The 24,425-nt window shown below is 39.3% G+C and overlaps 1 protein-coding gene across 3 annotated transcripts in view; it reads left to right on the top strand.

Moving 5' to 3' along the window:
• robo1.S (roundabout guidance receptor 1 S homeolog) overlaps positions 1-24,425 on the top strand; it is a 289,278-nt gene that overhangs the window by 215,730 nt on the left and 49,123 nt on the right. For all 3 annotated transcript variants that reach the window (XM_041583366.1, XM_018248847.2, XM_018248846.2), the window contains 9 exons: positions 1,256-1,427; positions 3,930-4,135; positions 6,628-6,709; positions 7,153-7,321; positions 8,038-8,204; positions 8,546-8,667; positions 8,884-9,115; positions 11,729-11,850; positions 13,685-13,856. In XM_041583366.1, the coding sequence (XP_041439300.1) occupies positions 1,256-1,427; positions 3,930-4,135; positions 6,628-6,709; positions 7,153-7,321; positions 8,038-8,204; positions 8,546-8,667; positions 8,884-9,115; positions 11,729-11,850; positions 13,685-13,856 (1,444 nt within the window). The remainder of the gene's footprint in view (positions 1-1,255; positions 1,428-3,929; positions 4,136-6,627; positions 6,710-7,152; positions 7,322-8,037; positions 8,205-8,545; positions 8,668-8,883; positions 9,116-11,728; positions 11,851-13,684; positions 13,857-24,425) is intronic.

Genomic DNA, 24,425 nt, shown 5'->3' with positions numbered 1-24,425 from the left:
ATGTATTAAAAAAAAAAAAGTCAATGGGAGTCCGAATAGTGTTGACGTCATGCGTCAACACTATTCGGACTCCCATTGACTTTAACACCAGCGGCAAAATTGGCGTGAGAATCAAAATTTACGCGAATTGATGTGGGCGTCAAAATTGACGCAGGCGTCAAAATTCTAGTTTTGCAAATTTTTCGATATTTCGCGGGAAATTTGCAAATTTTTTGGCGAAGCAAAGTTGGAGAAATGTGCCCATCGCTATCCATAAGAGCTTTTTGAATATGGCAAAAAATGCAAATTGCGAATACTCTGTGTCTGAGTTATGCCACTACTTTGGTGGCGGAGAAAATATTTGCAAAACAGTTTTGCAAATTGTGAATTTAAGTTACTGTCAACACTATTTTCATTCATGCACAAACTCGCAGACTGGGCGCACTCACGTAAACACCCGTCTCGTTTGCAAGCCATTTGCGAAAATCTATTCACCATGCGAATTTGCAAAAACCGGTGCAAACAGCAGTGCAATATTTTAGCGTTCAGGAAAAAACAATGGGCAATACAACCATTTGCGAATAAATATGCGCAAACTTTATAAATGACCCCCACAGATTCTTAAGTGCTGGAAATACTTTATCACATGTGATCTTTATTTTTCATTTGCCATTTGCCTTTTGAGGTGCCGCATACATTATTATCCGCGCCAAATCCATAAATGTACTAATTGTTTCATATATTATTGTTTTTAGTTTTGTTATTTTTTTTAATCACATCAGCAAAAGGTCACCCATTAATCAAGTTACAACCATAGGACATGAGAGCACTGGGAAGATCTATCTGCCTTCCAAAGCAAACTTATGGTATTTAACTGGCAGATTCCAATTAATCAATTATGTATGAAAAATGGTGCTGACAGGTTATATTTGTCTGTCTAATAGGAACTAAAATATAGAAATTAAAGTCAAGTGCATCCCTAATTGCAACTTCTATACGATGCACCATTTTCGAATGCCTGCTTTTTTTTTGAGCAAGGGGGGACCATGAAATTAATGGTTGGTTCCCTAGTGTCCATGCACCCAGGTGCCCCCAATTTATCAGGTCAAGATGAAAGGGTGCATTGGGGCTCTGCCCAAGTTTACATGGGCGCAAGTACCTGGGGTTAATGCACTTGCGTCCGTAATTGAGCCCTAATATCATGTTTTTCAAGTATTTTCTGCTTTGTTTATTATTATTATTTCTGTATAAAATCAATGTGCGTCATTTCTTCCAGAACCTTCTCTTTTCCTACCAACCTCCTCAATCGTCAAGCCGCTTCTCCGTGTCCCAGACGGGTGACCTGACTATTACCACGGTGCAGAAGTCTGACGTGGGCTACTACATCTGCCAAACTCTCAACGTTGCTGGGAGCATTACAACAAAGGCCTTCTTAGAAGTTACCGATGGTAAAGTGCAAATATGTTTAAACAAATTCCTCAAGGAAACAGATATCCATTATCTTTGCAATCGTTCCTTTTAGACGAAAGCCATTCCATGCGCTTTTTTTTTTTTTTTTTTGACAGCCTTCAGTGTGTACAGTGCTTTTTAATTTGTGGTGTCGGCGTTTTTTTCTTATTGCGTTTTGGGTGCCAGGAATGAAACCACATTGCCCTCTAGTAATTCAGCAGAGCTCTGCATTCACATTCTTTCTATGTGTAACTTGTCACTTTCATACTATTGACTCTGCGGATGTTTGAACAAAATGTGATTTATTCAATGTACTTGCAATGTATACCTAAAATGTTTGCAGTCTTAAACATGCTTTTATATTGCTTATTTGAACATGCACTTAACTGTGTTGTAGGCTGCACTTTAATGTTGTTAGGAGGTTGCACAAGGTACAATCGGGTGCAGGGTTCATGTTAAGCAGCTTTTGCAGCTGTCAGCACTGTCCCCTTCAGCAGCCTGGTTCTGCCATATTTAATAAGCAGATTGAGTTGCAATGGATCATGGTTTTCCTCCAGCGCTGATGGTGTATGGCAGTGTTATTGTACAGAATTTGTGTTGCTTTCATTTCTCCCCCCTAAACACATACAAGTAACTACCAGAAGAAAGAAACATTTGACAGAAACGAGAGAAGCAAAGTTTATTGAAAGCACGTGCCTCCTAAGTTAATGTAGAATTTCAAATCCCATTATGTTTAGAGGCCTGTATAAAAAAAAGTCCCACTTGTCTGGGTGTTTTAATTTTTTATGGATAGATTAAGTGGCCTTAGTGAGTTTTATGGAAAGGTAATTACTGGCATATATATATATATATATTGCTGGAGTAGAGTGATGACGACTAATAGTCTCTAGGGTTATTTTGGCATGAAAACCTGAAAAAAGGGCATCATCAACTAGGGGTAATTATGTGCCAAAGTTAAGATGACTTCATCTTTATTGGTTAGCTGTGCAAGAAAAAGGACACCATACACTGGCCAGTGTAGGAATGACATGGTATGTCCTCCTTTCTATTGTTCCATACATTAAGGCTGATAGGAACAGCGACTTATCTTCACTTCCTCTCCTGACAATGGCCAACATGGTGCATCAGCAAATGAAATGTCCAATGACTAATATCAGAGGTACAGAATTATTAGTTGGAATTGACTGCCAAACATACACCCAACCAAAAAATAACAGTTCATGTACACGTAAAAACGCTTCTCTGCTCCAGTTATGGCAAACCATGGCAGCCGATCAGGAGGCAGTATTTACTAGAAGTCGCTGAGGCAAACATCTGATTGGGTGCTGTGGTTTACTAGACATGGAGGAGTTTTGCACCTTTTGTTACTATAATTGTTTCATCCTCAGTAGCTCCTTGAGAACTTCATACTAAGGGAAGCACTGACTATAGTTACTATAATTTTGGCGCTTGTCTAAATCATGAATTCATATCTGAACTAATATGTTCATCATATAGAATATTTATTAGCAAACATGAATGCCTGTGGTTCCCCTGAATTCAACTTCAGTCGTACTCAACCAATCAATACATCTAGAACAGTGATCCCCAACCAGTAACTCGTGAGCAACATGTATCTCACCAAACCCTTGGATGTTGCTCTCAGTGACCTCAAAGGAGGTGCTTATTTTTCAATTCCTGGCTTGGAGGTAAATTTTGGCATATAAAAACCAAGTGTGCTGCCAAACAGAGCCTCCTGTAGGCTGCCAGTCCACATAGAAGCTACCAATATCCAATCACAGTCCTTATTTGGCTCCATCCAGGAATATTTTTCATGCTTGTTTTGCTCCCTAACTCTTTTTACATCTGAATGTTGCTCACGGGTGAAAAAGTTGGGGATTCCTGATCTAGAAGGTCCCAACCTCTCCTACCCCCAGGTACATGGAAAAACATATTTAGAAACAAAAAAAGCAACACAAGAAAGGCCTAACATTGAAACCATATATTAGAAACGTTAAAATCAATCATCTGTGGACAGTATATACTGTATGATCCTGAGAAACCCGTTGGCATCCAGACATCTGTTTTTCCATAAATGTTCTATCAAACAGCAGAGCAATGGATGGTTTGGCGATGAACTCAACTCAATTATTCCTGGCCCCACTGTGCCATTTTTTTCTGCGCATGAAACAGAATATTTCACCACTCAACACCTTGAGCCATTATGTCACTGGAAGTGAACTGAAAACTCGAGTTACAGTTTAGAAAAAAAAAAACCTTAGTCTTTGCCTCTGTAAAAAAAAATGATGTTCATCGTCTCCTTTCAAACAAGAGGTATAATTTCAGTATTCTGTGTCAGGCCTATCCTGAAAATTCTCCCTGAATACTGTACGGTTTCTAGTTTAATTACTTGCTTAATTATCTTTAGTTTGTTTCAAAGCCCCGGAGCAACTACTGTTGTCTGATTGATTAGAAAATTGCTTCCAGTTGTAGAAATCTATTTCCTCTGGTTTCCTTGGCAGTGGTGGCCGACCGTCCTCCTCCAGTCATTCGTCAGGGACCTGTGAATCAGACAGTAGCCGTTGATGGCACCTTAGTAATGAACTGTATAGCCAGCGGCATTCCCATTCCCACAATTCACTGGAGAAAGGACGGGATCCTGATACCGACCCAAGACTCTCGCATTAAACAGCAAGACTCGGGAGCTCTGCAGATCCGTTACGCCAAGGTAATGTTTCATATGTCACTCATGTCACACCTTCCTGACTCTAAATGATATCAAGTTAATCAACTGAAAAGCTGCCTGGGGCCCTTGCACTAATTTAATTAACTTACAAGAACGAGACATAGGGATAAAATGAAAGGTCAGCGTTTCTGCTTGCTCATATTTGCGTGATGTGACATTCACAGACAAAGATACTATCATGGCACATTGTCCTGCCATTTAGTTCTCCTGCATTTATCTAATTCACATGTTGTATATTTCATTCTTACTCAGAAATGTACCCCCAAACCACCTTCCGAAAACCATTTTTTAAAGTTTTTAATACAAGTATGGGATTTGTTACCCGGAAACCCATTATCCAGAAAGTTCCAAATTACAGACAAGCTGTCTCTCATAGACCAAATTTTATCCAAATAATCATTTTTAAAAATGATTTCATTTTTCTGTGTAGTAATAAAACAGCTTGTACTTGATCCCAACTAAGATATAATTAATCCTTATTGGAAGGAAAACCAGCCTATTGGGTTTATTTAATTTTGATGTGATTTTCTAGTAGATCTACGGTATGAAGATCTAAAATATAGAAAGATTTGTCATAGAGAAAACCCCAGTTCCCGAGCATTCTGGATAACAGATCCCATACCTGTATCATAAATAATAGACATTTCCCAGAAAATAATGTGGTAACAGGCAAGAAGTCAGCTCCAGGTTTACTAACCAGGTTTTTTTTTGCTTGAGAAACCCTACTTTAGTTGTAAAATAGTATATAAACTATCTGCTGTGTAGGCATGGAACAGCCATTCAAAGGAGAGAAGCCTCAAAGTACATAGTAGATAAGCTCTGTAGATTATAATGGTGTTTTACAGAACTTAGATTTTAACCCACTATTTAAACTGGGACATTAATTTACATGGTTTCTTTTACTGTTCCTTTGAGATACTAGACCTGGAGCAAATGCTGCATCTGTTAATCTCGACATGGGCTTAGATCTACAAGAACGTATAGCACAGAAACATAGACAAGATGATGATCATATTACCCCATAGGTTTATGTTACATCTTAGTTGGTTTTGCACAACTGGAGATACAATTGGGACATTCTGGGAGGTTTAGTTTAACAACAGTCAGATGCTGCATGTTGTACAGTCCTGCTTCACTAGAGATGAGCGAATGTATTCAAACAGAGTCATGGTAATAATGACAATGATCCCCTGTACTTTTTAGGACATCCAAAGCCTTAAATTGCCCTCCATTGCAGCTATGAGTCTTGGTAGAAAGGCAAGTTAAAGTGAAAAATTGTTTTTCAAAACACATCCGTTAATAGAGCTGCTTCAGCAGAATTCTGCACTGAAATCAGTTTCTCAAAAGAGTAAACCAATTTTTTTACATTTCATTTTTGAAATTTGACACAGGACACATTGTCAGTTTCCCAGCTGCCCCAAGTCATGAGACTTGTGCTCTGATATCATTCCACTCCCTTCCACACCCCAGCAGTCTGACAACAGAACAATGGGAAGTTAATGGGATAGCAGCTCCCTAACACAAGATAACAGCTGCCTGGTAGATCTAAGAACAGCACTCAATAGTAAAATCCAGGTCCCACTGAGACACATTCAGTTACATTGAGTGGGAGAAACAACAGCCTGCCAGAAAGCAGTTCCATCCTAAAGTGCTGGCTCTTTCTGAAAGCACATGACCAGGCAAAATGACCTGAGATGCACCTACACACCAATATTACAACTAAATAAATACACTTGTTGGTTCAGGAATGACATTTTATATTGTGGAGTGAATTATTTGCAGTGTAAACAGTGTAATTTAGAAATAAAAAATACATCATACAAATCATGACAGAATCCCTTTAAGGCACTTGTAAGCCATTTAGCATCATCCTGTGTATAATTATCCTTAGCCAGTTAGTGTCCAGTTTGTACAATTCTTTAATAGTTCCTATTTTCCTGCAAAATACTTTTCTTCCACCCTTCTCTTTTGAATTTAATCCTCGATTAATTTCAGCTTCAAATCCATAACATGTAATTACTCTTTCAGTGCCAAGCAGCGGTTATAAGCTATTGAAATTGCAGTGTCCGTGTGTATATTGCCGTCCCAACACCCACATGATATATTGTTACACTCATTTGAACGACATCTCAAATAAACCCAGCGTACAATAAACGGCACCAGATGAGGCACGGCTCAGCCCGACTCCAAGCGGATACATTTATTCAAGCCGGCCCTTTCTTTGCAATGCAGGTTCCCCACTTACGCCAAATAATTGTATTTGTTTTTGTGTAATTAGGCAGGTAGAGGTAATTATTCAACTGGACACATAATGTAATGTGGCGCTTGTCATGAAACACTTTGGCTGTTGGAAAAAATGAGGCGAAAGGGACTGCACCCCTGCTAAGCCAAAGTGCTCAGAAAACAGAATTGGAATTGCTTTTAATAAGTGGCTAATACTCCCAAAATACTAATCGTTTAGCCTTTTTTTCCAGCTGAGTGATACCGGTCGGTACACCTGCACTGCCTCCACTCCAAGCGGAGAAGCAAACTGGAGCGCGTACATAGAAGTCCAAGGTAATGGAGCAGCATCTCGTGCAATAGAAATGACTAAAATGTATGAGTTGCTCTCCATAGTAATGAATGGAATATTTCAGTTTAAATGGCTAATACTCCCTCTTTTAATATGTGTTGCTTCATTTCAGTATTCACTATAAGTGTCCCAAGTTCTCCACTGTTCTCAGGCTTTCTGGCACCCATAGCTCATGCACCATTAGGAGCAATTCTCTAGGCTTGTTCATAGCCTGTATGAAGATATATATAAGCACCAAGTACCCCCTATACTATGCACTATGGCTGCAATTATCAGCTGCAAAAAGTTACTACAACTTTGCTTTTAGTTCCTGTTGTTACTATTTCAAGCCATGTCATAAACTCTGGATCATGAAGAAGTTAGATAGGATGTACAATAATATGTTTTAAATGAGTCAATAATATAAATAAGTATTTATTTTTTTTAGAATTTGGGGTTCCAGTTCAACCACCTCGAGCCACCGATCCGAATCTGATTCCAAGTGCTCCGTCAAAACCAGAAGTCACCGAAGTCAGCAAAAATACAGTGACTTTATCTTGGCAGCCAAACCTCAACTCAGGTGCCACTCCGACATCATACCTCATAGAGGCTTTCAGGTACTTACAACTGCAAGATAACATACAAAAACATTTTTTACAGGTATGGGATCCATTATCTGGAAACCTGTTATCCAGAAAGCCGACTCCCATAGACTCCATTTTATCCAATTTTTTTAAAAACCTTGTACTTGATCCAAACTGAGATATAATTTATCCTTATTGGAAGCAAACCCTGCCTATTGGGTTTATTTAACGTTTGAATGATTTTCTAGTGGTCTTAAGGTAGGAAGATTCAAATTATGGAAAGATCCATTATCCGGAATACCTCAAGACTCAAATATTCTATAAGACTCAATATTACCATTGCTCGGAAACTCCAGAATGATCGAATGTGATCTGAGGAGTTTCCAAGTCTTCACTTTGGTGAGGTCTAGGTCTACACCGTAAATGATCTGAGAAGTTTTCCAGTAGAAATCTTCACCTGGATTGAGGCCTAGCAGAGACACCATTAATGCATCACATGTATAGACTATGGTTCTATGTTCACATGGTAATCATTTCTTTTCCTCACCCTTGAGGTCTGGGACTGAGGTTGGTAGGACATGCTGACAGTTTGGTTAGACTGTCATGTCCTTAGACTGCTGAGATAAATTTAAATATAAAAATGAATATAGAAGGATGGGAGTCAACATGTGCAGATCCATAGAATGGATCTCTGCTGTTTTTTTCAGAATGGGAGTTGTATGGTTGACACTTCTCTTTACTTGATCTAGTCATGCGTCTGGAAGCAGCTGGCAAACAGTGGCAGAAAATGTCAAGACCGATTCATTTGCGGTTAAAGGACTGAAGCCTAATGCAATCTACCTCTTCCTCGTGAGAGCAGTGAATGCATACGGATTAAGTGATCCAAGCCAAATCTCTGATCCAGTAAAAACACAAGGTAACCACAATGAAGAATTAGTGGATTAGCTCAAAAACAAGTAATGGCTAGCATGTGGCCTCCAAGATACATCAGGACTAGAAGAAGTCCAGAGCCATACAGAATGACATTGTGTAACTCTAGAAACAATGTTGGCTGGGAAGTTATTCAAGGTTTTAGGATAGTGCCTTGTACTTGATGGTAACTAGACTAGCAGGAACCCTTGTTGGTGGCAAATTAATTATATTGGCTCTAGAAAACTCCAGATTCCCAAGCATTCTAGATACTAGATCCCATATCTGCATTTGCTTCTGCATCATTTTACCAGCGTGTAACCACTACTATGATATTATCCATTTCAGATATTCCTCCTACAAGTCAGGGAGTCGATCACAAGCAGTTACAGAAAGAACTGGGTGATGTTGTGCTACATCTTCATAATCCAACCATACTTTCCTCTTCTTCCATTGAAGTACATTGGACTGTAAGTACACAAGGGTTGGGAACATGCTATCAGGTCAATGTGTCCTAAAGTGATGGCTTTTTATACTTAATATTATTGAACTGTCAATGGTTGTAAATGCTTCCTGACATGCTCAGTTTTCCTGGCAGCATTTATTACTCAATGCTATGAAAATCTCAAGGAAAGTCAATAGTCTGTAGCACATAGAGTTGACCTTGCTAATTTCATGTTCCCTAGGTTGACCAGCAATCACAGTACATCCAAGGATACAATATTCTCTACAGGCCAAGCTCAGAAAATCTAGGTGAATCTGCATGGTCCATATTCGAAGTCAAAACTCCAGCCAAAAACAGCGCAGTTATACCTGAACTGAGAAAAGGGGTCAACTATGAGATCAAAGCCCGGCCGTTCTTTAATGAGTTTCAAGGAGCCGACAGTGAAGTGCGGTTCGCCAAGACGATGGAAGAAGGTAAAAGTTCCACATGTGTTATAATGTTAGCAAGGCACAAGCTGAAGACAGTGTTCCATTGAGGCAGGTTTATTCACCTCTAAGGATAAAATTGCACAATTAAGGAACCAGTGGCAAGGTACAATATCTCCACAGAGATTAAGGGTCTCTATTTGTACTTAGAAGCCCCGTACACTCAGACTCACCACATTAGTAGACCTAAGTAGAGCTTTGGAGATGCCTGGTGGAACAATACAAGAACTTCAATATGTTTCACACTATTAAATGTAAACTAGGTATGGAGAGCATGGGCTCAAATGGTTTTATAGCATGAATAAATGTTGATGAGCTGAACTGGGGTGGAAAGGGATCATAATTTGATAAATGTTTGCTCTCTATAGTCTGAACTGGCAGATGAGTCATTGGGAAAATCCAGTCCAATCCATGGTTGGTTGCATTCTGATTGGTTGAATACTATTAGTTTCACAAGAGTGTTTGGTACTGCCTGGATGTTAAAGGATAAGTAAACCTTTAAAAGAAGTGTGAATGTAAAATTGACGGGAGTGCTATTCTAAGCACTTTTGTCACTTACATTCATTATTTATTTTCTTTTTTATTCCAAGATATTAAGAGGCTGCTCTGATGTTCTTCTGCTTAGGAAAACAATGAGAAAGCTCTAACAAACCTTTCCTAAGCAGAAGAACATCAGAGCAGCCTCTTTCTTTCTCCTGACAACTTCCTTGACTACTTGGTGGTCAGACTGGTCAGAAACTGACCAGCAGGTGGCGCTGTTGGAACAAAATGCATTCACATTAACAGCACATGTATCCCTTAATATCCTGGAATAAAAAGAAAATAAATAATGAAGTAAAGAATGTACCGTATATACTCGAGTATAAGCCGACCCGAGTATAAGCCGAGGTACCTAATTTTACCTACGCAAAACTGGGAAAACTTATTGACTCTAGTATAAGCCTAGACACAACTACAGCCCTGTCTCCCAGCAGCGCACATTCTGCCAAAGCGACCCCCCCAGCGATCAAAAGTTCAAAGTTGATGGTGACAGAGAATTGCCAAACGGATTACTGTGTGCATTGTCCCACTGTCCCACTACCATGTGCAGAGGGTGCTGTGTGATATTGCCATCACTGTTAATCTTTCGTATAACCAACAGAGGGCGCTGTGTGATATTGCAGTCACTGTTATTCTTTCATATAACCAACAGATGGCGCTGTGTGATATTGCAGTCACTGTTATTCTTTCATATAACCAACAGAGGGCGCTGTGTGATATTGCAGTTACTGTTATTCTTTCATATACCAACAGAGGGCGCTGTGTGATATTGCAGTCACTGTTATTCTTTCATATAACCAACAGAGGGCACTGTGTGATATTGCAGTCACTGTTATTCTTCCATATAACCAATAGATGGCGCTGTGTGATATTGCAGTCACTGTTATTCTTTCATATAACCAACAGATGGCGCTGTGTGATATTGCAGTCACTGTTAATCTTTCATATAACCAACAGAGGGCGCACTGTTATTCTTTCATATAACCAACAGAAGCATTGTGGGATATTGCAGTCTCTCCCCAAGTGTACTGTTGGTATAGGAATGATTAAAAGTGACTGCAATCTCAGCTACTCGGGTTGGGTACCGCTGACCCGAGTATAAACCGAGGTAGACCACCCGGTAAGTGACAAAAGTGCTTAGAATTTTACATTCACTTCTTTTAAAGGTTTACTTATCCTTTAATCTTTCTATACAGAGGCCGTTGCTAGTTCAGTCCCAGGTGGCAGTTTATTGAACTGTATGTAGGGCAGGTTTATTGGAAAAGATCTATCTATTGATGCTGCATTGTGCCAGCAGTTCTACATATGTCCTACTCTGTTTCAGTCATTGGCCTGGACCTAACAAATGGAACTTAAGTTTGTAGCTACCTTTACAGGTGAAACAGTCTAGAGTTGCTGTGAGCTTACAGCCTAAATGCAATTGGTATAGCAGGAGTATCCTCTGATCATGACCGAGGACACGTCTGAGCAGTTGTAGAACAATGCCGGCACCTTCCCCTACCTGTTGGGTTTTGGTGTATCTCACAGATGACCTACTACTCCTGCCCTTGTTAACAGAGCTGCACCTTATCTTCCCTGTCTTGTTCGTTCTCTTTGGGCTCTTGCCATCGTTCTACAGTTTTTTGTAGATAAGTCTGAGGCCGCTTGGCAAGCATGCTGCTCTTGTAACCCAATATGTATCTCAGTGCTGATTAGATTCCTCACTCGCTCACTGCTGCTCATGCTTCTTATTGGCTCCCAACCTCAGTACAGAAAATTCTCAAACAAAATTCCTTATTTTCTGGCAGAATCCCCCCTCCTATATGCAATGTCATGACTGTGTGTATTTAATGTCAGAGTAAAACGCGTAAGGTCTTGGAGTTCCACCCAATAACATGCCTAGTCTGAGAAAAGACTCATTGCCACCATCTACATCCACATATCTACTGTATAGATTTCTTATGGAGGTGGAAAGATGGCATGCTCATGGTTAGTTGTCTGTTTTGTTTTATGCATATCCAGATGCAGCCTTGTTTGTTTAAGTATCAGAAACATCTGCTCATTTATCTTCTCTTTAAACAGCACCCAGCTCTCCCCCACGGAGTGTTACTGTAACAAAGAATGATGGGAATGGAACTGCTATTGTTGTTGCCTGGCAGCCTCCCCCTGAAGATACTCAGAATGGGATGGTCCAGGAATACAAGGTAAATCCAGTGCAATGAACCTATTACCTCCTTTATTTTCCATCTATTTATATATATAGTAGTGTGATGGGCGGCACACTGCTTCCAAACCTCACCCAGCTGCACGGTTAAAGCTTACATACATTTTCCAAAAGAGAACCAGCAACACCAGGATATTTTTTCAAAATCAATTTGTGATAAGAGTCATGTGATTTCCCTCGCCGCCCCTAATTTGCATATACAATATTGGATTTGTTTTTGATTCGGCCGAATCTGAATCCTGCTGAAAAAGACAGAATCCTGGCCTAACCCTGAACCAAATCCTGGAATCCTTAGGTGCATCCCTACTACTAAAGATTTATAATTAATGGTATCACTAAGAGAATTATAACTGATGACATCACTAAGAAAGAATTATAACTGATGGCATCACAGCCGAGAATTATAACTGATGACAGCACTAAGAAAGAATTATAATTGATGGCATCACTAAGAGAATTATAACTGATGACATCACTAAGAAAGAATTATAATTGATGGCATCACTAAGAGAATTATAACTGATGACAGCACTAAGAAAGAATTATAACTGATGGCATCACTAAGAGAATTATAACTGATGACATCACTAAGAAAGAATTATAACTGATGACATCACTAAGAAAGAGGTATAATTGATGATATCACTAAAAAAGAATCATAGCTGAAGACATCAGTAAGTTCCATTTGTAAGGATGTCACTTTGGGGTTTTCAAGGCTTTATGAAAAAATTAAATAAAAATCTAATTAAATTTTTCAGCTGGTTGCCAGGGTTACTGATGCTAGCAACTGGTCAACCTTTTATCTTTTACACTTAAAAGGGGGGAAATAGAAAGGAATCATTGGCCACCCCAGGACTGCACTTATGTTTAGAGAGGCTCTTTGATTGGCTCATCCATGTGCACAATCCCCAAGGGGCCCATATTTCCTTTAGGGCCACATCCTGTGCCCTAAACCTGACAGTGTGGCCAAAATGTCCATTTCTGCAGCTGTCGTTGTATGACGGCGTCTTTCCAGGCAGCCAGAGACTGAGATCATGGGAGTGGTAGTCTAACCGCAGTCTCAAAGCCGCACATTTCCCACAAGTCACTGCTCCCTGCGCAAGATCTTAAAGAGGGAAATCTAAGAGCTACAATGGAAATATGAAACTGTTAACTAGAAGTCAAGTTTATGGCAATAAATAATTTTTTTTATTGTTCTAAATGAAAGCTGTTGAAATAGAGTTAGTCTTTATATAAATGGCTTTACCTTATAAAAAAAAAATTAAATAAAAAAAAAAAAGTGGGGGGGAGGAATCTCCCGGTTACAACTAAAATAACACCTGAAAGACACTTTATTAAATAGTTTTGCTAGAAGAAATAGCTAAATCAGCTAAATGTAGTGTAAAATGTAACATTTCCAGTGATTCATTTCACTCCCAAAAATAATTGGAAACAAATGTTTCCAATTTCCAATCTGCCGACAGTTTCTTCTTTACGTGGAAATCTTGTGCCACCTAGTGGCAAAATAAAAGAATGCTCATCGTTTCAATGTGGCCCTTGCCCAATGGATTGCAGTTACTCTTTCCCCTCCATCATTTTTAGAAGGAAAGTGCAGGAAATTATATACTGAGGTTTATTTATCAACACTGGGATAATCGGCACCTGGGCAGCAACCCATGGCAACCAATCAACTTTAAGCTTTCCTTGTTAGCTGAAAAAAGGTGAACAATGATTGGTTGCTATGGGTTGTTACCCAGATTTAAATGTGTCCAGTGTTGACCAATGAACTCAATGAGCCACACATTGATCCTCCCTTATCTATGTCTTTTCTAAAGGTCTGGTGTCTGGGCAACGAAAGTCGCTATCATATAAACAAAACCGTTGACGGCTCTACCCTCTCTGTGATCATCCCGTCCTTAGTCCCTGGTATCAAATACAGTGTGGAGGTGGCAGCCAGCACAGGAGCCGGATCTGGTGTGAAAAGTGATCCCCACTACATCCAGTTGGGTGAGTCTGGAATTTAATCACACACTCTCTTTGTCCATTCCATCCTTATACAATTGTAGGGGGTTATTTATTAAAGTCCAAATGCCAAGAACTAGAAAATTTAGATTTTTTTTTTTTACTATAAAATCGGAATCTGAGATTTATTATATTACGATGGCAAAATTCCAAATCTAGACCTGCCGTGGTTGTTTATAATTCAATGGGAGAGGCCCCTATCCTATTTGGAAGTTTCTCTGGTCAGCGCTGGAATTTGCCCAAAAATGCGACTAATTCAGACTTTTTGGGCCAAAATACGAAAAATTCAGGCTTTTCGGGAAAATGCCTGAAAATATCAAGAGATTCGGGAAAAACCTAAAAATCCGATTAAGGGTAGAATTCCACAAGCGTTTTTTGTCGGATCAACGCCCACCGACAAAACGCATGCTGCAAGTCGGATGAAGTCGCACGCGTCATGATATAATTGGACTGAATGAAAAGTCGGAGGTAACAACTACACAGTCCAACTGTCGGATGAAGACGCTGCTTTCTGCGCTCACATCTGATGAAAAACGCTTGTGGAGTTCTACCCTATATTGTGCTTTTTTAATGATAAATAAGGTCCAATCGTGGATTCTAGTTTGTTCTGCCTTTTTTTTATTTAAATAATATTTTGGTTAATAAGGTCCATAATGTCTATTCACATTCATTTTGTTTTGTTATTTAAAATATCTTTCCTGTTAAATGATATGTATTAGAACATAGGGGGTTTGGATTCCTCTTGCGTTCCTAGCTTTCTTATTACAGTAACTGAGGCAGAGGCATGTGGACTTATGGACTAACCTCCCTTTAAGTTGGCGGATAATGTATTAAAAGTTTGCACCAGTCTAGTAGCCCAGACAGAAAGGCTCTCCCCATTTTATCCAAATAATGCAAATTTTTAAAAATGATTTCCTTTTTCTCTGTAATAATAAAACAGTATTAATATAATTAATCCTTTTTGGAAGCAAAACCAGCCTATTGGGTTTATTTAATGTTTACATGATTTTCTAGTAGACTTAAGGGATGAGGATCCATATTACAGAAAGATCCGTTATCCAAAAAGCCCCAGGCCCTGAGCATTCTAGATAATAGGTCCCATTCCTGTACTATTCTGAATAAATTATTTTTCCATTATGTTAATTTTTCTTAATGTATTCACTAAAAATACATTTAGAAGTATCATTCTTCCCCAGTGCAATCACAACATTTTTGCTGCTTATGTTTAAAAATGCATGCAGCAGTTGGGTGTCAGATATTCATTGACAGTTAGATCCAATATATCTTATAGGGGGCTCCTTTCCTAGCAGATGTATTAGACCTCACTCAAATAACTGATTCCAGTACAAACAAAATCTAACAAAATAACTGCCTTTTGCACAAATTCTGCATGTAGAAAGACATGATGTCTGGGGATTTTAATAGAGTGAGCTCTAATACATCTTCTAGGCAAAAGGAGCCCCCCCTATAAGATATATTGGGTCTAACTGTCAATAAATATCTGACACCCAACTGCTGCATGAATAAAGAATTAAGAGAAACAGATGAGGCCCTTGCCCAATGGATTAGAGAGGGATAGTGTAGATAAACTTGATTATTTCAATCAATTTAATTGATATTTTTTAGAAAACGTATTTCAGTATGATGAAACTTATATTAAATATTCATGTTTGCGATAGTTCCCCTTTAAGCTTGCAATGTAAGAACGTGCCCTGTCCTTACTAGAACTGACCACAAGAGGGAGATCTCTCCTTATATATTTCATCCAGGATGCCTGTAGTATTTTTACTTGAGATCATTTCTATATATTAGAAAGAAGTGTGGTCCAGGCTGCTCCCGTTCAACTTCCCGAATATCAGTGGCTGCTGGGAGTTGCAGTTGAACTCCCATGGGTTATGATGTTGATATTAGGAGGTGGCTGGTCAGTAGCTTGCTGCTTATACTGTTATTCCTGAATTGAAACTGATAGAAATTATTTTAAACCCCTGGATTTGAGAGGTAAATTCCTGCTGTCTTAATGTTAGCTGGGCGTCTCAGTTTCCCCTCTTCTCCCCCGTGGTCTCAGCTTTGCGGAAACAAAAGAAGGAGAATTGAGATTTAAATTCATTAGCCATGGTACAGTTTATATGGCCATTCCCATCCGGCACTTCAGTAGAAACCCTGAACCTGCCACAATTGAGTGTGAAATTCGTAAAGCTGGCGCGCACAACGGGGCTTATTAGGCAGCAAAGGCACCGGCCGGCTTTAATGAACAGTGAGACTGTGAAGGGCCCTAAAGATCCCAGACACTCGGCACAACTGGCCCAGCAGGTGATTATGTGCGAATGAAGCTATTCAGGTTCAGATATCTGATGGCTCAGGAGGAAGAACCTGTGCAAAATGGCCTTCCAAGTACCTGTTTGGGGTGATCCCTGTTTCTAAGTAGCAGTGATCAAACTATGGCTCATGTACCTCCTTGACTGGCTCTGGTCCCTTCCACATGGTTCTCCAATTTGGAAGTAGTTGGTGGGGTAACCCTTGACTCTTTGATCTTAGGCACGAAGTGATCAGCCGCTTGGGAATGTGCCAATAAGCGATGATCACTTGACCAGCAAGTGCAGAACAATTTAATTACCTTTCAGGTCAACATTAGTGAGGAGCGAATCTATTTGCCAGCCATGGATTTGAGGCGAAACTCAGAATTAGGCCATATGCAAATTTTGCAAAATTTTTGCGAAAATTCGCTAAGGGAAAGTTTGCTCAGAAGAAACGCCCATAATAAAAAAATGCCCATTGACTTTAATGCATTTGGAGAAAAAAGTCGCCATAAGAAAAAACACCCATTGTCTTTAAGGGTCAGGGCACACAGGCAGATTTGGGGAGATTAGGCTCCCGACGACAAATCTCCTCTTCTTCGGGGTGACTAATCTCCCTGAACTATTGCCTCCCCTGCCTTCCCTCCGGCTAAAATGTGGATTGCCGGCAGGATGGCACTCGGATCGATTTGTTTTCCGAAGTCGCCCAAGTGAGGCAAATGCCCATTGACTTTAAAGCTTTAGGACAAAAAAAAGTTGCCATAAGAAAAAACGCCCATTGACTTTAATGAATTTGGAGAAAAAAGTCTCCATAAGAAAAAATGCCAATTTGACTTTAATGAATTTGGAGAAAAAAGATGCCATAAGAAAAAACAGCCATTGACTTTAATGCATTTGGAGAAAAAAGTTGCCATAAGAAATAACGCCCATGGACTTAAATGCGTTTCGCTCATCACTAGTCAACATAAAAACCATTGAATGTTGGACAACAACCCCTTTCTCCCAGTACAATTAGCAGGCCCAGAAACACATACAGAATCTCAGCCATTCAGAAAGCATTGCACTTTTATTGTCAATCCAAATGATTCACCCATTACTGTGACTGAATGACAAGGTGCAGTAATATCTGATGAGTGACATGTTTAGAATCAGGATGCCCCCATCATGGCACCCTCTCTATACCACTGAGTGTAATAGGGAACCTGTGATATGCCCACACCAAGCAGATGCAATTTAAACCCAATTTACATGTTTTGTGTCTATATTTTTGCACAACTGCCTAGATTTCTGGAATAATGATGTGCACCCAACTCTAACCCGCTCTCTCCCAACTCTGAACCAACCCGACCCAGTGAGCTGTCATGTACTTATATACCTGTGCCCAACCCACCTGTCTCTGATCAGGCAAATCCGGCGTCAGTATTTAATTAGAGATGGTTGGTGGATAAAATGGACCGTGGTGATACTGCAGGTTTTTCCGGCCCTAGTCAATCTGACCCTTGAGCCCTGCCTACACATCGCTACTCTGGAATGTGCCTCTTATTATGCTTGGCCCCAGTCAGTACTGTAAATAAGATTTAAAGCCATTGAAGAATCCTGCTGCTGAATGTTGGACATGGACACAATGGGCTTCAGGTCCAACATTCTCCATGCCCTTTTAACTGGGGGCCCCTTTATCTAAGCTGCACTGGCTTGGGCATATTTGGAATACAGATATAACCATCTTCATGGGGATATTATAAAACTAATGTCAAGAGCCCAACTAATGGCTTTGGTCAAGATAAGGCAACCACCCCATACAATAAACTGAAGGCATAGAATCCTCTAGTTTAGTGGGTCTCAGACTTTTCAGTTTAAGTGCCCCTTTTGCTGTCCAAGATTTGGCCAGGGCCTACGTTATTTTATAATAAGGTTAAGATACATGGAAACATTGGTGTATCATATATTCAGCCATAGTATGGTGACAGTCAACCTCTCACATGCTAAGGATGGTCACATGTGCACTTATCATGTTGCCTGCTTTAATAATTTCTAGCCAAATTTGCACTGTACTGATTGGTTAGCATTGGCCATCATTTTTTGTAAGTTCTACTTCTGCCTCAAAGCCTACCACAGCCTTGCTCTCCTTCATATAATCCTATATACAAAAACGAGTTTGCTGAAGCACACTGTCCTACCATGGGTGAGGTGGGATCAAGGATTAATTGTAGCACCACTGAGTTCTGTAAAGTTTCACTGTACTCAATGTATCCGTTTATTCATCAGTTCCACTTAGTGATAGCCCTAAAGGCTTTTTACTGCATTGGTGTTTGCGGCTGATGTAGGCTCGACGTCCATTTTACAAGACCAGTTTTATCATCCCGGCCGTATATCTCTGATCTTGGGCACAACGGAGAGAGACACAAAGTCTTTATTGTTGTTACTTAAGTTTAATGCATTGCCTGAACGCTCGTGCCAAGTGTTAAATGGTTATAGGAAGCTCTCGTAAAGCGGTTTAGATTTACAACCACTTCATTTTATAGAGCGGAAAACACAGAAATGGGCATTGTTGCTCAGCCAGTCCATCACAATTTATTTAAAAAGCTTGAGAGATTGATACATATGTCCTTTAAAGATTGCTGGAAGAACCAATGCACTTCAGAAGACCTATGGAAAGTTGTCAGAGCTGTGAGGGAAATCCGAACACCTTATACCTTAGGAACCTTACGCCTCTTTGTTTTATGGATGTTACAAGAAGATGAAGATTCCGGATATATCCTAGGCAGCTGCACTGGCAAGGACATATTGGCTAGGATATATTCAGAATCCAAATGTACCAATCTTCATGGAATATTATTAAATTAAGGTCAAGAGCCCAACCCACGCCCACCACAAATAGATCTGATTTAGGATAAGGCAATCAGCAATATATTAAATTGAAGGCTCAACATTCTATGGTTGAGTGATTTTCAGACTTTATATGGAAATATTGGTGTATCAGTCAACCATCTACATCAGTCGGTTGACCATCACATCCTAAAGTCTTCTGGCCTTCTGAGACACGGGAATGCTATCCCCAGCCCCCTGTTGGCATTGTAATTTATTGTGGGGGATTTACTTCACACCAGTAGAGACTGGAGGGGTCATTTACTTTACCAAGTGTTCAAAGTGCAAAAAACTGGTACAATTAGACACACTGCCTTCTGGTTTTTACCAAATTGCTCTACATTGAATTCTGCGAGGAGTCTGGGATGGCATTTAGGCATCTCCCGTACCATCTCCTACCTATTCCCTAACTTGTACATCATCCGAACCCTTAAGTTAGGGAGCAAAAAGGTAGATATCCTGCAACAGGGCCCTGTCCTTACCTCCTGCTTTATGGCCAGGGTTGGACTGGGCCAACAAGACATCGGGAAAAAACCTGGTGGGCTTCAGCCCTTGTGGGACCTGCCAACCAAGCAGGCCTGGACTGGGAGTCAAAATAGGCCCTGCCATTCCAAGTACACAGAGGCCCAAACAGCCCCCTACCAGTCCACTATATGGTAACTTTCTATGGAACCATACAGCAGCCCCTCTGGCATTTGCCAGAACCCACAGATTGCCAGTCGGGGCCTGCAACCAAGGCCCACTCTCCACTCCGAACCTTAAGCAATTTACCCAGACTCTCCATTGTGGGCAAATAGAAAGTTAAAGATTTGCATCGTGTGTGGAGGGTGAAGCCTGGTGGAAAGTTTTTGAAGTGACGGTGTTTTGGGTTGGGGGCCCCTGAGGTGGCAGTTCTTCCCCATATAATTTGATATTTTAGGAACACTGCCTTTCCTTTCATGTCCTAACATATATCTTGAAAGTAAATACATTATCAATGGGCAAACACTTGAAGTGAAGCATAGTAGTAGATGGGAAGAAATCCTAGGGGGGTGAGGGACACTGCTGAGGCTGGGAAGATATATCTAAGAAAATAACCAATGAAGCAGCTAAGAAAACTCACCCACGGACATGAATTAGGTTTTGAAGGACACATTGTATTTATTTCTCTGCACATGATTCAGTTTGCCTTATCTGTGCTTCCTATTGTTGCCTCAAGGTTATGATGAGCCAGGGAGCCGGATAGCAGTGCTTTACTGCCTCACTTGCTTGTTGTTCAGCTACGTTAAGCCTGGAGGTGCCGACATTCACTCTAAAGGCACAAACAGAAAGGCGGAACAGCAAATCCATCTGATATATGAGTGCGATTACAGCCAATGTATATGCATTATACGAGCAAGTGCCATAGAAAGGACACTATCTGGCTCACTGAGAATAATGGAATAGGGGTAGGAAACATTTTTGAAACTGGAATATTTGAAGTCCTACCAAAATAGAAAATAACTGAAAAACAATATTCTTTCTGGTGTGTTGCCTGTACATTTAGGGGCATATTTATCTCTTAAAAAAAACAGCAGAATAATTTGCCAGGCAAAAACGGCGTAAAAATTTTGTCATTTTGCGTTTTTTCTTTGAGCAACTTCTACCGGAACTAAATTACAGAGGTCTGAAGCGGCGGAAAATAACAGCGGAAAATCTGGCATTCACATGGTGGAAAATAACACACTCCATGATGAATTCACCATTTATTTTACACCTTTTTTTGTCGAATTTGGTTTTACGCAGCATAATAAATAGGCCCCATAGTGATAGGGAACTGCCCCTGGAAATCTGTCCTCCATCTCCAGCAATAAAAAATCTGTTAATACATGATTATCATACTGTATATTATCTGTCGTCTGTCTATGAAAAGCAAATATAACAATCTGTATTACTGTTTGCAGACAGATTTATTATTATATAGATATAGAGAGACTTCTAAATGATAGAGAGAGATAGATAGATAGGTTTTCAATAATTTTTATTGGAGTTTTTTCTTTTTAAACATATATCTAAGCAGGCATTAAATGGCAAATAAGTATGGGAAATTTATAATAATAATGATATGACAAAATAAAAAAGAGGATAAACGATACAAAATTGCAAAAATTTACCTTTTACAGGAATCAAAATAAAACATTTCAAAACTTCTATTCCCATCAAATTTCAATTTAGGAATAATCAGCTGTTGTTTCTCTTTAATTTTCTTTAAATTTACTCTTAAAAGTCAGAGTATTCCACTTTAATAGTGACTATGAAGGATAAGTAAAGTTAAGAAGTTTAAGATTTAGTAAACTCTTTTATAAAACAAAGGAATTCTAGTTTTGATCTTGAAACCGTTTTTTCCTTATCTTGTAATCTATTCATCCAAAATAAACATTATAAATTATAAATTATTCCAGGATTGGCAAGGTGTTTTGTTGTACAATCACTTTTCTATTGTTACCACATTAATTAGTTCCAATATATGCATATAAACTCCAATATCCATAATAATAGGATGTGTGTATTATTAAACATTAAACTAAATTGCTAATATAACCAACTAATTAATCTAATCTATTTTACACTGTTGTCCCATAAAATCTTCCAGAGCACTGAGATATAAACTTACACATGTTGTTCAGAATGTCCAGGACTGATCTTGGAGAGGTCAAATAATCCTATTTTTATTTTTGTGAGAGGGTTTGATCATCTCAAAACTCCATGAGTTTCGATTTTTTATACACAGTAGGCCAAAGACTAGCCCTCCCCAGGAAAGACTTCAAACTGCCGCATCTGATTGACCAGGATTTCTCTGCTAAAAGATTTGACTCCACTATTCTAAGAATTTCTCCAATTGTTGGAATAATTGAGGATTTCCAATTTGCAGCTAATTGATTCCTGGTTACTATAAAAATATGATTGAAAATCAGTCTCTCCTGAGGTGGCAAATCCCTGGTTCCCAAATGTAATAGTGCCATACTGGATGGGATGGATTGAAGTGACATAGGGAGCTGTTTGAGGAAGGCCTCAATATCATCTCTAAGCTCTTTAAGTTTAGGGCAATCCCAAAGAATATGACCAATGGTACCCGTCTGGTTACACCCTCTCCAACACAGGGGTGATGACTTCATATCGAATTTAGAAATTTTTTCGGGTGTCATATACCACTGCCAAATGTTTTTGAGTAGACCTTCATGATGGTTTACACAATGAGATGATTTCCTCACGGATCTAACAGTCAGTTCCCAGTCTTCCATGTCTATTTCAGAGTTAAGGTAATCCTGCCACTTATTCAATTGCCATTTAGGGGCTAGTTCTTTCATGGTCAACAATGCTCTATAAAAAATTGATGTACCTTTTAAGTGGGAACCTTCTGGTTGCATTATTTTGTTGATTTGCGGAGTTAAAGTGATTGGATTATATTGATGGTTAGTTAGGAATTTACTTATTTTAGCATATAAGGGTTTATCTGATAGTGGTATGTCATATACTGATGTTAAGTATTCAAAAGGTCTAATCCCAGAGTCCTCCAGCAAGTCCTCTATATTTGTTATACCCGCAGCAACCCAGTCATCTAGGTTTATATTCTTAATAACGGTATATAAGGCAATCAAAGGAGTATCAGATGTTATAGATAAGATGTCTCCTTTACATAATTTCATCATCTCCTTCCAAAGTCTGAGAGTGTTAGCTGTTATAGGATTTTGAATGTTCTGTTGAACCTTCCAAGCCAATCTAGATTTCATAAATAGCTTATAAGATTTGTATGGAAGTTGTTCTTCCTCTATAAAAAACCATTGTTTTGTGCTGTCTTCATTCCAGATTGATCTAGATTGGTCCAGAATGGTTGCCTTGTAATATAATTCAATGTTTGGTACACCTAGGCCTAAGTTGGAGGTATGAGATGTTAATATCTTGCTGGAGAATCTGGATTTTCTGTTCATTAAAACAAATTGATTAAGATTTTTTTGGAGTGTATTGAAGAAAGTTTGGGGGACTCTTATTGGTAGGTTCCTGAATAGGTACAGAAGCTGCGGTAAAATCATCATCTTAAAGGCAGCAGCTCTACCTAACCAAGAATACTCCATTTTAGCAAGTGCTTCTAATTTGATTTTGAATTTTGTTAGCCAAGGGCTGTAATTTTCTCTATATAATTGAGCTAATGTAGGGGTTAATTGAATACCTAGGTATTTTATGGACTTCTCATTCCAAGAGTAGCCGCAGGATTTCTTAAGAGTTTCTTTAATTTTTTGGGAGACATGGCATGGGAGGATGACTGTTTTTTTCTGATTTAATTTGTAAAAGGAAATTTGAGAGAAATTATTGAGTTCTATGTTTACATTTGGCAGTGAAACTAATGGTTTTTGAAGGTATAAGATGACATCATCTGCATATAGGCCTAATTTGGTAGTTGACCTTCCTAATTTTATACCATAAATTTGGGAGTTATCTCTTATTTTTTGGGCTAAGGGTTCTAAAGTCAAATTAAAAATTATTGGGGAGAGTGGGCAGCCCTGACGAGTACCATTTTTAATGTCGAAGGAGTGCGACATTGAACCAGATGACAGCACCTTAGCAGAAGGTTGAGTATATAGAGCCAGGATCGCCTTGTGAAGAAAACCAGGAATGCCAAACTTAACAAGTACCCTAGACAAGTACAACCAGTTGACCCTGTCGAACGCCTTTTCCGCATCTAGAGAAACAAGGAGGGTAGGCGTCTGACAGAGCCCAATTTTGTGCACTAAAGCAAGGACCTTTCGAGTGCCATCACTAGTAGTTCTGCCTTTGGTAAATCCTACCTGGTCCGGGTGAATAAGTTGGGGCATTAAGGGGGCTAATCTATTAGCTATTACTCGGGCATATATTTTGATATCTGTGTTTAATAAGGAAATTGGTCTATAACTACTTGGGTCTGATGGGTCTTTATCTTCCTTGGGAATAGTTATGATTAATGCTGATAATGATTCTTTGGGGAAAATATCTTTGGTTACTACTTCATTAAACATATTTGTAAGAGGCTTTGATAATATACTTATAAATTTCTTAAAGTAATCATTAATAAAACCATCGGGTCCAGGGGCTTTATCTCTTTTAAGAGAGCTAATGGCAGATTCAATTTCCTGTTGACAGAAAGGAACTGCCAAAGATTTTTGCTCAAGATCAGACAATGAGGGTAGATTAACTTTATCTAAGTAATCATCTATTTCTTGGGTCGATGGGATATAAGTGTCTGGGTCCTTTTCTAAATTATAAAGGTCTTCATAATAGGTGGCTAGTGCGTCCACTATGTCTTTGGGATGGTGTGCTTCTATCTTAGTTTTGGGGTGTTTAATTTTAACTATTCTTTGATAAACTCTTTTCCCTTTGATTTTTCTGGCCATTGCTTTACCTG

The sequence above is a fragment of the Xenopus laevis genome, chromosome 2S, assembly GCF_017654675.1.
Source record: "Xenopus laevis strain J_2021 chromosome 2S, Xenopus_laevis_v10.1, whole genome shotgun sequence".
Taxonomy (NCBI): domain Eukaryota; kingdom Metazoa; phylum Chordata; class Amphibia; order Anura; family Pipidae; genus Xenopus; species Xenopus laevis.
Note: the sequence above shows the minus strand (reverse complement) of the source record. Positions and strands in the feature narration are given on the sequence as shown.